Raw genomic sequence first — 15,640 nt, forward strand, 5'->3', positions numbered from 1 at the left:
ATTACCAAATTAGCGGTCATTACTCACTAGCAATATTTAAGCAATTTGTTCATGGTAAGATCATCACCTCTCAATGAGATAAGTCCCTCTGAATAACATATCCATGGTAAGCAAGAACACCGTAAGAGGGTTTTCCTAAAGTATAAGTTTTCATTAAAAAAGACCCCAAATAAACATAAAAGCAGAATTTATATTTCGCCTGCAAAGGACAAGTAAAATACAATAATTTATTCCTACTTTGGTCACAATGTGTGGGAAAATTAAGATGTGGTTGTAACAGGTTGAACTGGGGGTAGTGCGAGGTACAGAGACGCCGTGCTAAAAATAAAACTTGTGACATCTACACATGCCTCAAAGCTGCGTGTGTGAGTTACGTCTGGCGAAGAGAGGGGCTTCTGCGCTGGTGGCGAGTTGCAAATTACTTTTAGTCTAATTGTAAATAGTTCAAATAGTTAGAATTATGTATTTGTGCCTCCTTTCCGCAGGCAACATGCACAGTAGAGTGGCTGCTGACGCAACGTGACGCTGATTGATAATCCCTCTATAGGTTTGTTCCTTCCAGCGTTTGTAAAAGTTTCCATGACAGTTGGATGCATTCAGCTGTCTTGATGAATCCTGTGGTCTGTGATCTCTTAACACTTCAAGTTGTTTAATTTGTGATCCTCAGTCTTTTAGTCATGAAACAAAAGTCCCCTGAAATCAGTTTCTTTTTAAGTCCTTTCGAAATCTATGAAGACAGTAACAGTCATTAAGTTTTTCCCCAGCTTCACATAGGAAGTGGGAAAAGCAAAACTCTAAATACAAAGACGACAATGAAGCCAGAACAAAAAATAACTAATATTTTGAAAATAAAACAAAAACAAACTGCTCATTAAAAAGGATGCAACATTATAATTAAAAGGCGTGATAAAAATTTAAGCATAGAAACCCAAAGAAATGTGTGATCCAAAGCAAAACACATAAACCATAAACATAATAATACTTTGGCATTGAATGCTGACAGATTCAGCGTGTGTGCTGAGCTAAATGGGAGAACGATAAAAAACTGCATTAACTTTAGAACTTTTTAAGATATCCTTTTTGTGTTTAAACTCTGCTTTGGTAATGTTCGTAATTCAACTTTTATAAATGCTGAAGCACATTGTTTACTATATTTTCAATACTTCAGCACAGGTCAGGTTAACACACTAATGTGTCTTTTGGGATGCAACATGTATTAAATAAACCATGCACACACATGTTTGTTCAATCAAACCACAAGAGACCTTTAGAGACAATTGTCATTTTCTCTGTAGATTTTCACTGTTCGTTTGGGTTGTATCCTCACTTTAGCCAGCAGTAATGCAAAACTGTGTATTTTGGCAGAATATAAAGACTGGGGATTATGCTCATGCAGCTGACGCAGGCATATCTCTCTCCCCTATACTAATCCTGTTTGATTTTCTTTGGAAAAAAATTATGCCTCGCCCCTCTGATGAGGGATGAGGCAAAATGAGGTGCAAAAAGAAAGAACAAATCATCAATATGATAAGTTGAGTTTTTTTTTTTTACCTCATCAGATATGTCCTGCCTTTCACACACAGAGACCTGGGTCAATAATGATGAATTATTTAATCATTACTTGTAGTTCATTAAGGCAGAACCACATGAAGTGGGTGTGGTAAGCTGCGGCGTAGCAAAATATTGTCAGGTAATTTCAAAGAGCACTATATAAACGAAGCATGTTTAATTGATCTAATTTATGTCATAATGTTGTTTTTCTCATTTTGTCTCTGAGATCATCCCCACCCACTTTCTATTCTTTGGTTGTGGTTCAAAGGAAAACATTCTTCAATGCAATTTGTTTTCAGTAGGTCATATTTCTGTAAACATCCCACTTCTAGCTCCCACAGTTACACAATCTATTAGAGCATAAACAGAAAAATGGAACTGCACGCATTTGTTTTGAAGTGCTTATTGTGAGACAAAGATTGATGATATGAGAAGCACAATGACTTGGTGCAAAAGGGGTTTTTAATTTTTTCTCCATCTTAAAATGTAAGTAAAAGATGCTGGTTACCATTCTGGAACCTATTTAGGAAAAAGTTGGCCTGTTTTGTTACTGTTCTACCTTTGTTTGTTTCTTCAACTGTAAGAAAATATTTTGATGTATGTATCAAAATATATACATCAACATATTTGCTATACACATTTTGATGGAGGCTGTAATTTCTGTTTAACAATACCTTTATTTTTTATCAATTCTAAAAGTACTACCTATTTTTAAACTATGTGGTTAAAAATAATCTACATTTATGCGTTTGTTACATTTTAAACTCATTAAATGTCACTTCAGTTGAGGAAGTGGATACTCAGCCAACTTTAAGCTAATATTTTTCATACCAGCCATGTAGTTAAGATCCCTGCGTTAGTCAAATGAATTTCTTTTAAAATCAGAATTTGAACTTATGTTGTGTGTTATCAGTCGTTGTGAGAATTCTAGTTTTACTGTATCTGATCCGAACTTTGGTCTAACACAGGAGAGCTTAGTTTCTGTTTAAGAAATGTGTTAACTTTCTCCTCCATTTTCTCTGCATTTGCATTTTTTATCCAACTCGACTAAAAATGTTTTGGAAAAAGTATCGGCCTTTCTTTGATTATCTATTCACTTGCATGTTATACAAATGCTTTGCAAATAGATTAATATGTTAGCACACATGTTGTTGAGATGCTTACACTGGAAAAGGGGAAGTATTCTTTGTAGGTGGTGTAAAATGGGAGTCATGAGTTTGAATTTCAAAGCCATATTTGTAAAAACCTTTACATGTAGCTATTGTGTTTTCATTGAATGTTTGTAAGTTGGACCCACTGCACTACAATTACACCATCACAAAGAGAGTTTCAGTTTAAGGTGCTGATCTGACAAGTCCTTTGTTTCAGATGCACTTAGACATTCAGACTCTAAGTGCACCTGTGAACACAGCTGGAAAGTGGTCAGAAAAAGGAAAAAAAAAGTAGCTTAACAACCTTCTGTTTGTTCGCACTGTTTTTGATTTGCTATTAAGGGATCTTGAAAAGAGTGTGTTTTGGCCCAACACGTAAGAACTTTAGACAATATTTGAACACTAAGCACAAAGATTTGATACTTCAAGATTTTATTTCCTTCCTCTTAGATTCTAAATTCAACACACAGACAAAATACAAACTAGTTTGCTTTCTTGTGTGTAATGGCAGATTTTAGACAAAAAATAAATAAATAAATGTTCTGTCTTTTTCCAGTTGTAAATTTTCTAGAATAACCATCTTTAAATCAGGATTGGAGTGTGTGAAACACTTTGAATAAATAGAGGAGGGTTTAGTGTAGAGTTTGCTTTACCAAACATTATTATAGTACTAAAGACATAATTAAATCCCTGCAGAGTTTTGTTTATTATGTGATATACCAGGATGGCATGTATCCCACACTGAACATTTATTTAGTAAATAAAACCAAAGCTTCAGTAGGTAAATTTTATTTAAAAAAATGTTTCATAGCAATATTTGTTAAAATGTCAAGCCCCTCTGCCTTCTCTCTGTGGTCCTACAACCATCTGCCGAAATTTGGGGCTTGGTCAGAAACAATCAGTCAGAAGGAGGAGGGTCTTAGTTCTGTGTACACGCATTCTCACATGCATCTTACACACCTCCTTGCTCTCCTCTTTGCTACAGCTCCTTCCCTTCAACAGAGCCTGCTAAGAATGTTTGGGCTCGTTAGCATGGCCTCTGATGACGGCATATAAATGTTTATCCTATAACAAGCTGTAAGTTGTTTTGCCGTCATTTCCAGTGCTGAGACCTTCCTCCTAGCTCTGATTGGTTCTTTTTAACGAAAAGCAATTTATTTTGCAAGTGGCAGTAGAACTAGGCTGACCATTGCCTTCTTGAGCAATTCCAAGCAAAAAAATGTTTTTGCTTCCAGCACAGTCTGTCCTTTTCTCCTCTTGACTTGGATTGCCTCTGGTCGATTTTTGACCGGGCCAATCAGCAAACAGTTTTAGAATTGTAGTCAACCTGAAGTTTTAGCAGTGGCAGCGGTAGAGCCATTCAGTCAGTGTTGGTCACGCTTCCAAATATTGAATTAACATTAACAGTCTTCTTGTTCAGATCGGCGCTTCTCTCTTCACAGTGGAGAATGGTTGTTTACAGCACAGGTTGTGAGCCCAGACCTTCTGTACAAAGCTTATAGCATAGGACAAGAGGCTGGTTTTTACCAGGCTGCAGTAGAACCATAGGGAGACGGCAGAGGAGTCAACTTTTTTCACAGCTTATCTGTCTCATGTTATGCTGTCACATCATAGGGACAGTTTTAAGAAATATGCAAAAGACCTATTTTTGTAAAAGTTACCTACTGCAGCTTTAATGCAAAGGTCACCCGATTCTTTTTCTTTCTTGCTCGGTTTATTTGATTGGACTCGATAGATATGCTTTAGGCATGATGTGTATCTGTGAAGGTGCTACATGTCCAATTTTAGGTGTTTCAGAAGTAGTCATTACAACACACTGCAGAGCTTCAAACTGGTTCCATGCTGCCTGGATGACTGTCAGGCTGAAGTAGATGCTATTTTATCAGATGGTTGAACTTATCAGTGACTAGCTAAACTCTATAAGAGCTATTGAAGTATGCCAGTTACTAGTTTTAATAATAATGCTGTCACTACTGTCCAGCTGTCAAATCTGCTGATGAAAAAAGCATTGTCAGCAGGTGTGTGGACATGAGATGGAAGGTTATGTCCCTTCAGAGTAAGGGGTGATGGGTGTGTAGAAATGTCTGAATCACCATTAGTTCTGGTATGATCCCATGGTCTGAATTAAGTTTCTTCAACCAATCCAATAATAATTACAAATTGGAGTGAACCGGTTGCAGTCTTCTAGCAGATCGCTCATTAACAATCAAAAAACGCCGGACCTGCCGATTCCGATTTTGGCAGATTCTCAGATTTAGTCTGAAATAATGCTAAATATAGTAAGAAAGTTGCTGAGTTGGCAACAGTGGGGTGGCTATTGTTAACTGCAAGCGTACAACAGGACCTGGTGGATAGTTCTATTGCAGACCAATAGAAAAGTAGTTGATTTTTAGACCTTTGCCGAGGTACACAAGAGTGGTGGAAAATCGACTTCACATGTAAGTATGAGCTGATCACAGATCTCAATAAAATGAAGGAAATTGGGGCTAATTTAGCAGCTGTCCAATTTTTCTGTCCACCCTTACATAAAAATGCTTTAAATGACTTGCTTTTTTATTCTGCTAATTTTTTTAACTAATGCAAAATGTAAATCACAGATCGAGTTTGACACTTGACACAGCATTAAAACTTGATACCTTTGTCATGTTATTTAATGTTACCACTGAGACAAAAGCTGAGTCACAGTATAGGAATATGTTATTGTAAAGGGAATCCAAGAAAATATTCTATCTTCTATTGAAGTCGTCTTCCTCAGAGCTGTAATGACTTGCTTGGACATTTCTGTTGTACTGTGCATTGGTCAGTCCAAAGAGACTTCCTGCAGGCATTGATTAAATGACTGAGTGAATAAACTTAATAAACCGGTTTTCAAAAATCACCCAAAGTAATATGATTTATTTCTTAATGTCAGTTTGCCACATTAATCAATTACCTGTGAGAAATTGTCATCTCCAAGGCAACGTGCATTAGTTTGGCCTTGTGATCAGTATGGGTTTAGTTGATCACATGCAACTAAAACTCCATTTTATGTGTTTTATGTGTAGTGTTTTAAACTTTTTTCTTTTTTTTGTATGAGATGTATGAAGTTATTTGATTCTCAGATTGATGAACATGTAAATTTTATAAAATTGATATATATATATATATATATATATAATGGACTTTTCTGTGTTGGGTTTCAAGGGTAGACCAGGGATGTAAGTGTGAGCACTTAAAATGATTAGGAGTTACCCTCTAAATGGGGTCAAGAGAGCTGTCTGGCATCATCCCTTTTGCTTTATGCCATCAGTGTACTTTAAATAGGGCTTGCTTGGTATTTACTACTTCAATTTGAGTAAAAGTTGTGAGTGCTAAATCTCTTGCCTAAAATTTAACAAAAAGAACGGTTGCAGGCGTTTGGCGCATTATACCGCAGTAGTTATGCTTCATGGCAAAAAAGTATATATTCACCCTTTGATCTCACTTAATATGTTTTGAGAGGTGACCTTTAACCTGTCAGTGAGGGGACAGGTTAAGGGTCCCCTCAGTGACAAGTCAAAGGTCACCTGTCAAAATGTATTAAGTTTGATTGAAAGCTATATGCCATTTTCATTGCACTACCTTAGCTTGTAGCAGTATTGTTAACTAAATGGTCATCTGTCATGATTGTTTAAACATGATTTCTTGATTTTAAGTTGCGTCGGGTTCATGTAAATATATACCAGCCTCTTTGCCAGGTACATCTATGCAGTTTCTTTTTTAACACAAATGGCAAAGCAGTCAATCAACTGGCATTCAGGGTATTTAGGCATCTCAATATGTTGAAGACGACTTTCTGAAGTTCAAACTACTCACCAAAATCAGGAAGAAGTGGAAATTAAGTTGCCTTGATAGTGACATAGATCTTATGTCTTATGTCCAATGAATAACATCAATTAGAGTTTCTGTTAAATAATCAGGATTATTTAACATGTAGGGATTTCTACATGTTTACTCATGTAGAAAACAGTTCCTTAGTTAGCTGTGTCTGCTGATAGATCCAAAATTATCCATATACCTGACAAATTTGGATATAAAGTTATATTTTAATTCAACCAATATACTTCTTCTGAATTAAACTAACTAGTTCAGTTGTAGTAAGGTTCTCTGATGTAATAGTTTTCTTACTCATTTGTCACTGTTTGATGGACTGAAGAGGGCTTCATTTTGGTAATATAAACTCTCAATAGGTGCGTGAGTTTATTGTAATGATGTTTCAATAGAATTTAGATAAGAGCAGTAATTCCAGCCTCTTAAACTAAGCAATACTGATCTGGTGTCATAAACTATGGTCTTCTGTTTCAGACAGACGCACAGGCTCAAGTGATCAGCCAAGACGTCAGCTGCTTCCAGAGAAAGATTAACCCTGGCTCTTTTCCCGGTATCTATAATCCTGATTCCAGTAGAAGCCCTGATTCCAATAACAGCCTCACATTCAATGCAATAACCACAAGAGACGATGAGTGGCCAAAGAATGGAACAAAGGTGAAGGAAAAACAGATGGAAATTTTTCATAATTGCAGCCAGGTACTGTATGTGTTGTGCAAGAGATCAGAAGCTGACTTGAAAGTATAAAATATAAGTAAATAGGGAACAATTTTTTGCACATTTCTATTCCAACATTATGAATCATAACTATGTGTACAGGCACATTCTGTTCATGACATTTGGATTTCTCTAAAAAAAATATTTGAGAAAGTTTTTACTTGATGTTGTTATGTTATCATATGAAAATTCTTTCATTTTAAATTACACTGTTTAAAACTAGTCACTATTTCAGCAGTCTCGCTTTATTTCACTTATTGATATTTTGTTCCAACAAAATATGAAGCCTCTATCCATGAATGGATACAGCGTAAAAAAATAATTTGCCAGCGGGTAAAATTACACTCCATTTGCAGTTCACATGATGTGACAATTCACTAAAAAGATATCAAACAAGCCTCTACATGGTGTGAGTTCTACCTCTGCACCATGTGAGTCAATTGAAAGAACTTCAAACAAACCCTAATTGACGCCAAATCCACAGGCTGTATCTAAAGGCAAACTTGTGAACTGCATGTACCTTTGGACTGAAAGGAGCCCTCCAGCAGCGCAGGTCTGGCAGGAACAGTTAGATTGACATTTCATACTCTTTACACCACGGAGCGCAGTTGACCTCATTCTGACAGTAGCCTTTTCAAACAACTGAGGTCACAAGGTAGCGAAAAAAAAACTTACTCCATGTGCAGCTGGTATAAATCTTGCAAATTTTTATTTAGTTACAAGTTTAAAAACAAACGAAATAAAATAATTTGCGTGTGTTCGACAACAAAGTTTGCATTCATGTTTGGATTATGCAGCTATTAATACGATTGATGATTTATTATTAACAGAGTTGAAGTTTCTTTTGGAAAGAGTTGGGGATCCACCAGAGTATCCAGAATAGTCAGCCAAACATCTTTGGTCTCTCATGAAATAAATAAATTAATTAATGCTACAGGAAACAAGACACACTTCACACATAATACTGGAATAATTTAATTAAGTCTGAGAATTTATTAACTAAATAGCTCAACATTACAGTCAAAATATTCAGCCAGCAAGCTTCTATGCCAAGCTACACAACAATAAAAAAACAAAAATCAGCAGAAGTAATTATGCAATAAAATATTAGAAAAACAAAAATGCATAAATCTCAGAGATGTGAATATGCTGTACCAGAACATGCAATACTGGAGGGGGAGTTTTCCTCGTTAGCCAAAGCTACTAAGGCTCCAGCTACCAGGGAACCAGCTAGCTTAGCTATGGAGCTAAACTAACTAGCCAGTCAACCTGTGGCTAGTTAGGTAGACGGTGTGACCATGTGGGAAACTGATGCCAAATAAGAACAAAGGAACAATGACTAAAACTAGCTTTAGAACCCAGACAAAGCAGAAAATGGGCTTTAGTGGTTCCTCAAGATTTATACTCGCCGCACATCACTCTTCCAAGAATTGGAAAGATCAAAGGAAAAAGAAAAAGGAACTGGAAGATTTAGTATACATTGTACTGACACAGAATCTGTATTCATTAAATCAGAAGAGCAGATTTGGAGGTGCTGTGTTTGATAATTAGTAGTGATCACCTTTAGTAATGAGAACATGTATGAGAACTCGCATCACATTTTGACCATCACATAAAAGCTCATGAGATATTCTTTATGTTCTAGGTTCTGGTTGTAAAACACGGCCAGGAGAAAGCAGTGGGAGTAATTGAAGATGATAAAAGTGAATTGGCCAACTCCGTTTTTACAGGACAGTACAGTGAGGAGGAGTCTGCAAGATCTTTTCAGGAGGCTCTGATACAGTGGAGAAAAGAAAGGAGCGAAGGAAAAGAAAGCCTTGTTACAACCGATGTACTGGAGACACCCACGACACCAGGTGAAATATATAGACATGGTTGGTAGGCATACACACTCATTATTTTTTAAAATGGACAAATGAATTGTTGAGGGCAGAAATTGTAGCAGTTCTGAATACAAAGTGTTTTCTTTTTTGTTTGATATAACTGCACCAGAACGTTCAGCATTCAGGCTATATTATTTCCAAGAGCTGGGCTGCCTAAAATGTGCAAATACTTCTTTGTAAAAAATATTTTGATTTTGGTGCACCGTAACATTCTTCAAAACCTCTATACAGAGACCTCCTTTATTATGTGAAAAATGACACCAAAAGAAACTTCTCTCTCTCTCTCTCTCTAATGTCATAGGACCAACGACACAGAAAATTATTTATTGCATATCCAAAGGTTCTAGTCAACAAGTAAAGTGAGAAATTAAAAAAAGGGTAACACTTTATTTGAAGGGGGGTGAATAAGACTGACATAACACCTGTCATGAATGTGACATAACATGTTTATGACATGCTATGTCATAAACATGTTATGTTTATGACATACTATGTCATAAACATAACATGCTATAGGACCAACGACACAGAAAATTATTTATTGCATATCCAATAAATAATTGAATATGCTCCATTATTTATTCACTGATTTCTGATTGTAACTGATTTCTGATCATCACTGATCAGAAATCAGTGATGATAATAAACTCAAACTTGCACAATGTTTACATTTACTTCTGACAAGATTTAAATCATAAATGGTTTTAGAGGAAAATTATGTTCAACATACTACATAAAACTTTTTAGACCCAACTCATGAATATAGTTGGTTTAAGCCAAGTTTTACATAAACTTCTGTCTTTCCTTAGCAGGTTACCAAAAAGTACTATAAACCATGCTTGAATTTTTTTTTTCCAGTTTCAGCTTGTGATTTATGATCAGAAATCAGTGATGATCAGAAATCAGTGATGATCAGAAATCATTACCGATATAAATTTGTTATAAAAGTATTACTGATTGCACTTTAAAACATAGGTAACTTTATGTTATTAAAGGTAAAGTTTAAACAGTAATGATTTCTTGGTTAATGTCAAGTTGTCATAACAAAGACATTTTGAATAATGTCAACTTTGTATTAAAAGTGTCATAATTTACCGAATGACGCTTTATGACAAGTCATAAATATTCATGAAAGCTTATTTATGTTCATAAAAGGTGTTATGTAATGTTTATGACAGTGTCATGACAGTCTTATTCACCCCCTTCAAATAAAGTGTTACCAAAAAAAGTCTTCACTTTGTTTGGAGTGTCAAGAAGACAAACACAAATCCAGCTAAAAACAAAATATTTCACTTTTAAAATATGACCTTACCACACACCAAATAAGTGTGCTCAAATTAAACATTTTCTTTTTTCATAAATTTATCATTGTAAGATTTTGCCTGTAGATACTAAATGTATGTTAACGCTTTTTACATATCTTCATAGGTGTGTCAATAAATTACCTTTGTGTGGAAAAAGCAGTATATCAAACAGTTCTGAAGGTTACTCATTACATGCACTGTAGTTCACCTACATCCAAACTCAACTAACGTATTTGAACTGTGTTACCAAAATGAATGTTCTATCTCCTTTTAAGGCTCAGGGACATGGCATCCATTATTTAAAAAAATGCATTTCATATTTTGATTCAGCTGGCCACAGGGCAGTTTTCCACTTTGCCTCTGTCCATCTTTAATGAGCTCAGTCCCAGAGGCTACTATGTTTCCTGATATTTTCTGATAAAATTTGAATGAGTAGGTACTGTATGCTTGGTGTGTATCTTTCGAGGAATGCTGTACTTTTTACTTTTGTAATTGTAGAGTTTGTGTCGAATGGTTTTTTTTCTCATTTTTGAACTGATGCAGAAATTTCCTCCTCAGAACAATTTGTTTTTAATTCTGAATAAACTGCCTTTTTCAAATAGAGGCACATCAAACAATGTGAAAAAAGTTTGTTGCACACCCGGCTTTTTATACAGTCCACATTATTTATTAATGCGTTGGCCTTCAGGCCATATGTGTGCTCTTAAAAATGCACTGGTCTAAAACGTCAATAAGTAAAATGGAATTTAAATGAAGATCGATTGTTGCCAACAATTTTGAAAAAGTGAGTGTTAATCCTGTAACAATTGCAATATATTACAATGTATATAAAAATGTTTGTTTTCATCATCCATCTATCAGAGCCTTATCTCATTTTCTTTTCAGCATTCCCTGCTCTCTCTCTGTTCATAGTCTGATCAGTTAATTAAGTAAAGTCTTCACTATTATTGGAAGATTAAGGGCTGAATGTGGTGCTAGTAGAGTATAGCTGTTGCATCATGTCGTAATAAACACGGGATCTTAAAGCAGCACTGCCTTTCCTGAGACTATGGATAAAACTATGTTAGCTAATTTTTGTAATTTTTCATCCAAACTGTATCTACATTTGTTTAAATTCATATTGTGTGTTTAAGGTTTAAATGAGGTGTGTTATTAACACAATTTATATTCTGGGTGGTTGTTTGTGTGTGCATCTGACCAGATGTTTGTGTTCATCATCAAGCCTATTTTTTCTGCTCTACTGCTTGGACGAACTCAGGTTCTGTCTATTCATTCTGCTCTGCAAATTGCGGCTGGTCCCTCTGGCGCTAATCATTTCTGCAAGGCCAATGGACCCGAGCTCCAATTTAAAGCTGACACTGTGTGAACTCCCAATGCAAAACAATCACTAAATATCCTTTACTTCTGTATTTTGTTTTCTCATATGTGATCGCTATGTTTCTGTGTTATTGTTTGAAACTTTATTCTTGCTTTGATGTGGTTAGCTTTTGTCTTTCATTGCTTTGGCAGTAGGGTGTGTTTTCAGTTGTTTTTTTTAAATAGAAAGGTGTGTTCAAAAGGCTGCTCAAAATACTATCCTGCCTTATTCTCTGACTTTGATTCACTTGTTACTTCATGCTGTGTGTCTCCACTGTTATTTCATTGTATTATGCCATGTCCCCCTCCCCATATTTTCCCAGCGTTTGTGTCAGCCATGTCGACCCAAACTGACAGCTCTCCAGGCAGAGAAGCTGATGGACTAAAAAGAGAAGGAGCAGAAGGGAAGCTAAATGTGAAGTTTTCTGAAAACAGCCTTACCTACATGGATAAGTTGCTTCTCAAGAAGCACCGCAGGTACAAATAACAATACAAATGCAAATCACATCTGCTGTTTTCAAATAAGTCCTATCAATCTAAAATATTCTATAATCATAGTTTTCAAACTGTAATACAAATACCACTGTATTTAGTGGTACCACAATTTGGCAAGTTAAATACAAGCTAATTAACTTGGATAAAACCAAGGTTTTCAAGGATGTTGATCTTTGATTCTTTAGAAAGTTTTCAAATAAGAAGTACAATGTTAACTATTTTTAGAACTGTCTGTATAAACAGAAGCAGCTTCCTTTGTGTCTTTATATTCAGATGAGTTGTGTGTGTTTTCAAAGCCATATCCAACGTTTCAGATGGAGTTGACCAACCAGTAGAATTTAATTTATATAGTCAATGATCAGACTAACTACTACTAGGAATGCACATGCTGTGTATTTTTCATCGGAGGTCATATGGTATTTTGTACTTAAAAAACTTAAAGAGGCAGTATTATGTAGAATCAAATTTTTTTTCTTGGCATCATGACAACTTGATGAGGTCAGTACAACAGTTAACATAATGTAACACATTCTCTTTCCTTCCATGTAAATTAATCATGCAGCTCCTTATATGCACCAAAACACATATTTACTGTATGCAAACATTTTTACTGTCACATACTTTTTGTTGCCGTAGAATATGCTTTACCTGCATCTCCATAGTCAGCCCTTATAAGGCACTACTGAACAAAGCAATTTCTTTGTACTTATTGTGCAGTTCATTGCCTGCAGGTTGGGCTTCTGCAGGTCCAGTTATTATAACCTTTATTTAAGCAGTTTTTTTGGCCTTAGTAGTCAGCTTGAGAGCAGGTCAGCAGGAAAGAGCTGAGTGGAGTTTTGGGCATTCTCTCTGCTGGAGCAGGAATGCTCTACATCCCAAACTGTAGCAGCCTTTAACTGTGGAATAGACCAGAGAGCCAATCTGGAGTGCAATAACCCTGAAGCAGCGATGGTAGCAGAGCTTAATGGAGAGACAGAGAGTCTTACCGGCTGGAGGGAAGAAAGAAGGAGAGGTTGAATTTTATCAAGCTTTAATAATAATGGGAAAAGGAGGGGGTAGAGAGCAGGAGAGAGCTTTAAAGAATCAGCCAAAAGTGCTCAGCTATATTAGAGTCGTAAAGTCTATCACCTTAGTAGATTTGTGCGCGGCCTGCAGGTTATAGAAAGCGAGCTTTTGACCACGCTGACTGAGCTATGTTGCAGGGGTAAGTGAGTGCTCATCCGTCCTCTGAGAGGCAGACTTTTAACAGGCCCTGAAAACTAAACTATTAAAAACCCGCATGGTGATAGGCAGGTTGACTTCTAGAAAGCAATTTTAGCCTAAATTTAAGATGAGGTTTAACAAATATTAGAGAAAATATTTGATTAACACTCCTTTACTGCTGGCAGTTTTTGCTAAGGAGTACGAAAAAGCCAAATGTGTGATAGCTCTTTGAGCTTGAAATATTGTCCCTCTAATATTGACTTTTACTAATAAGGTTTACAAGCATCTGAAACAACATGTATGCTAAAACACAAAGTTAATCTGACGTTAAATAATACAGGCCCATGATATGAATGAAAAACTGCTGGTGTTTTTTGTAGCAACTTATAGCTCAGCATTTTATTAAATTTTTTTTACATATGAAGTATTATTTTCCAAAATCTCAGAGAGGTTTTGCCTTAGGACAATTCTTCATCTTGCACCATATTTCCACTTTTTTGCAACCTTTTTCCAGAAATAGTAAGACAGTACATCTATTCAACTACCTATAGCAGAGGTCAATGTACCTAGGTCAAAAATCAAATATACTTTCTACAGATGAGCAATTTGGTCTCAAAAAGATAAATATTTATAGTAACATAACAAACAAGTTCCAGGAAGGATACAAACAAAACAAAAACATTAATTAACAACAAGATGTTAGTAGCACTAGTATCATTAATTTTAATAAATTAGGGGCAGCCATTTTTCTTTTTTTACAGACATTTATTTTTTATTAAATGCATTGAATATGCAGATAATCATTTTTGGTAAAAAGAAGGCACACATTTAAAATAAATGGGTTCATGTATTTTGAGTGTGTAGGATTTTTAATTGTTTCGCTTAATTTCCATATATAGTATCATTCACAGATAATAAAATGCTAAAGAATAAAACTGAATTGTTGTAGTTGTTCTAGCACAACGGTTTGTGTTTCTTCATTTGCTTTTTTTATGCTGCTTTGTTTTTCTTTTAACGGTGGATCAAGTTTGTGTTGTTACTATTAAAACAAAGGGCTCTTTGCACGTCAGCTTCCGTGTTTGAGGAAAAGCGGCTCGGTCGCTTCCGGTTTCTTGAAAATGGCATTTTACTCTAGGTGCTTGCAGGGCTTGGCCAAGGTAACAATTAATGATGCACATCGATCCGAAGCCCCAACAAGTAAGCTGGAGAAAGGTTTTAAGGTGTACGCCTCGTTATACACTCACAGATACAAAGGTGCGCTTTACTTTCTTTAAACTTTGTGGCTAACATTAACTTTAGCTTATGCCAGTAAGCAATATTCTCTGACATTTTTCAAATGTGCTATTTAAATATCTATTCATTTTAATCCATTCCATTCTAGTATTTACCATATTTTCAAGTATATTATGTGTGTTTGTTGTTGTTTATGTCAAACAGAGACCAAGTAAGATTACAGTTCAGGCTTTTTGCTTCCGAAACATGAGGAAGCACAACAAGCCCCATCGGTTAAAAGTAGGGCAGCACTGGTGTCGGAGTTCGACTTCAGCTGACTCAAGATTTTAAATATCGTATCAGCCAATAATTGTAAAGAGCCCACTACAGTTTGTTGGTAGTCTATATTGATTTGTGTTTATGTTCCTAAAGAATTTTCCAGAGGTGAACTTCTTTTTCTAATCCTCACCAAGTTTATGTGAGCTTACCTGGACCAAGAAATGTTGGTGACATCGGACAGGGAATCTGTTGAGTGCATGTTGGCTGATACAATACTTGAAATCTTGAGCAAATGAAGCCTTTTTTTTACTTGGTGCACTGCAATATGGTTTTTAATAAATTATGAGAGACAGTTGTCAACTACTGTGTTGTGATTGTTCTCAGTTGTAGAGGCTTGCATTATTGTCTCCAACTGAACTGAAATATAAAATTTTTCTTGCTGTGATATTTTAAAATTTTTTTATTTTTTGACATCATAATATTGAGCTCCACTACCACAGATGGTATGATACAGTGGGTACAGAAAGTATTTAGACCTCTTTAAATTTTTCACTCTTTGTTTCATAGCAGCCATTTGCTAAAATAAAAAAAAGATAATATTAAGTCTCAATGTACATTCAGGGTTCTACCTTGACAGAACCCC

The 15,640-nt window shown here is 35.6% G+C and overlaps 1 protein-coding gene across 4 annotated transcripts in view; it reads left to right on the forward strand.

The window, feature by feature from the left end:
- zbbx (zinc finger, B-box domain containing) overlaps window positions 1-15,640 on the forward strand; it is a 52,898-nt gene that overhangs the window by 12,449 nt on the left and 24,809 nt on the right. For 3 of the 4 annotated variants that reach the window (XM_008425339.2, XM_008425335.2, XM_008425337.2), the window contains exons 7-9: window positions 7,026-7,247; window positions 8,911-9,121; window positions 12,132-12,285. In XM_008425339.2, coding sequence (XP_008423561.1) covers window positions 7,026-7,247; window positions 8,911-9,121; window positions 12,132-12,285 — 587 coding nt within the window. The remainder of the gene's footprint in view (window positions 1-7,025; window positions 7,248-8,910; window positions 9,122-12,131; window positions 12,286-15,640) is intronic. The other variant, XM_008425336.2, reaches the window with a different exon arrangement.

This window comes from Poecilia reticulata, linkage group LG13, assembly GCF_000633615.1.
Source record: "Poecilia reticulata strain Guanapo linkage group LG13, Guppy_female_1.0+MT, whole genome shotgun sequence".
NCBI lineage: Eukaryota > Metazoa > Chordata > Actinopteri > Cyprinodontiformes > Poeciliidae > Poecilia > Poecilia reticulata.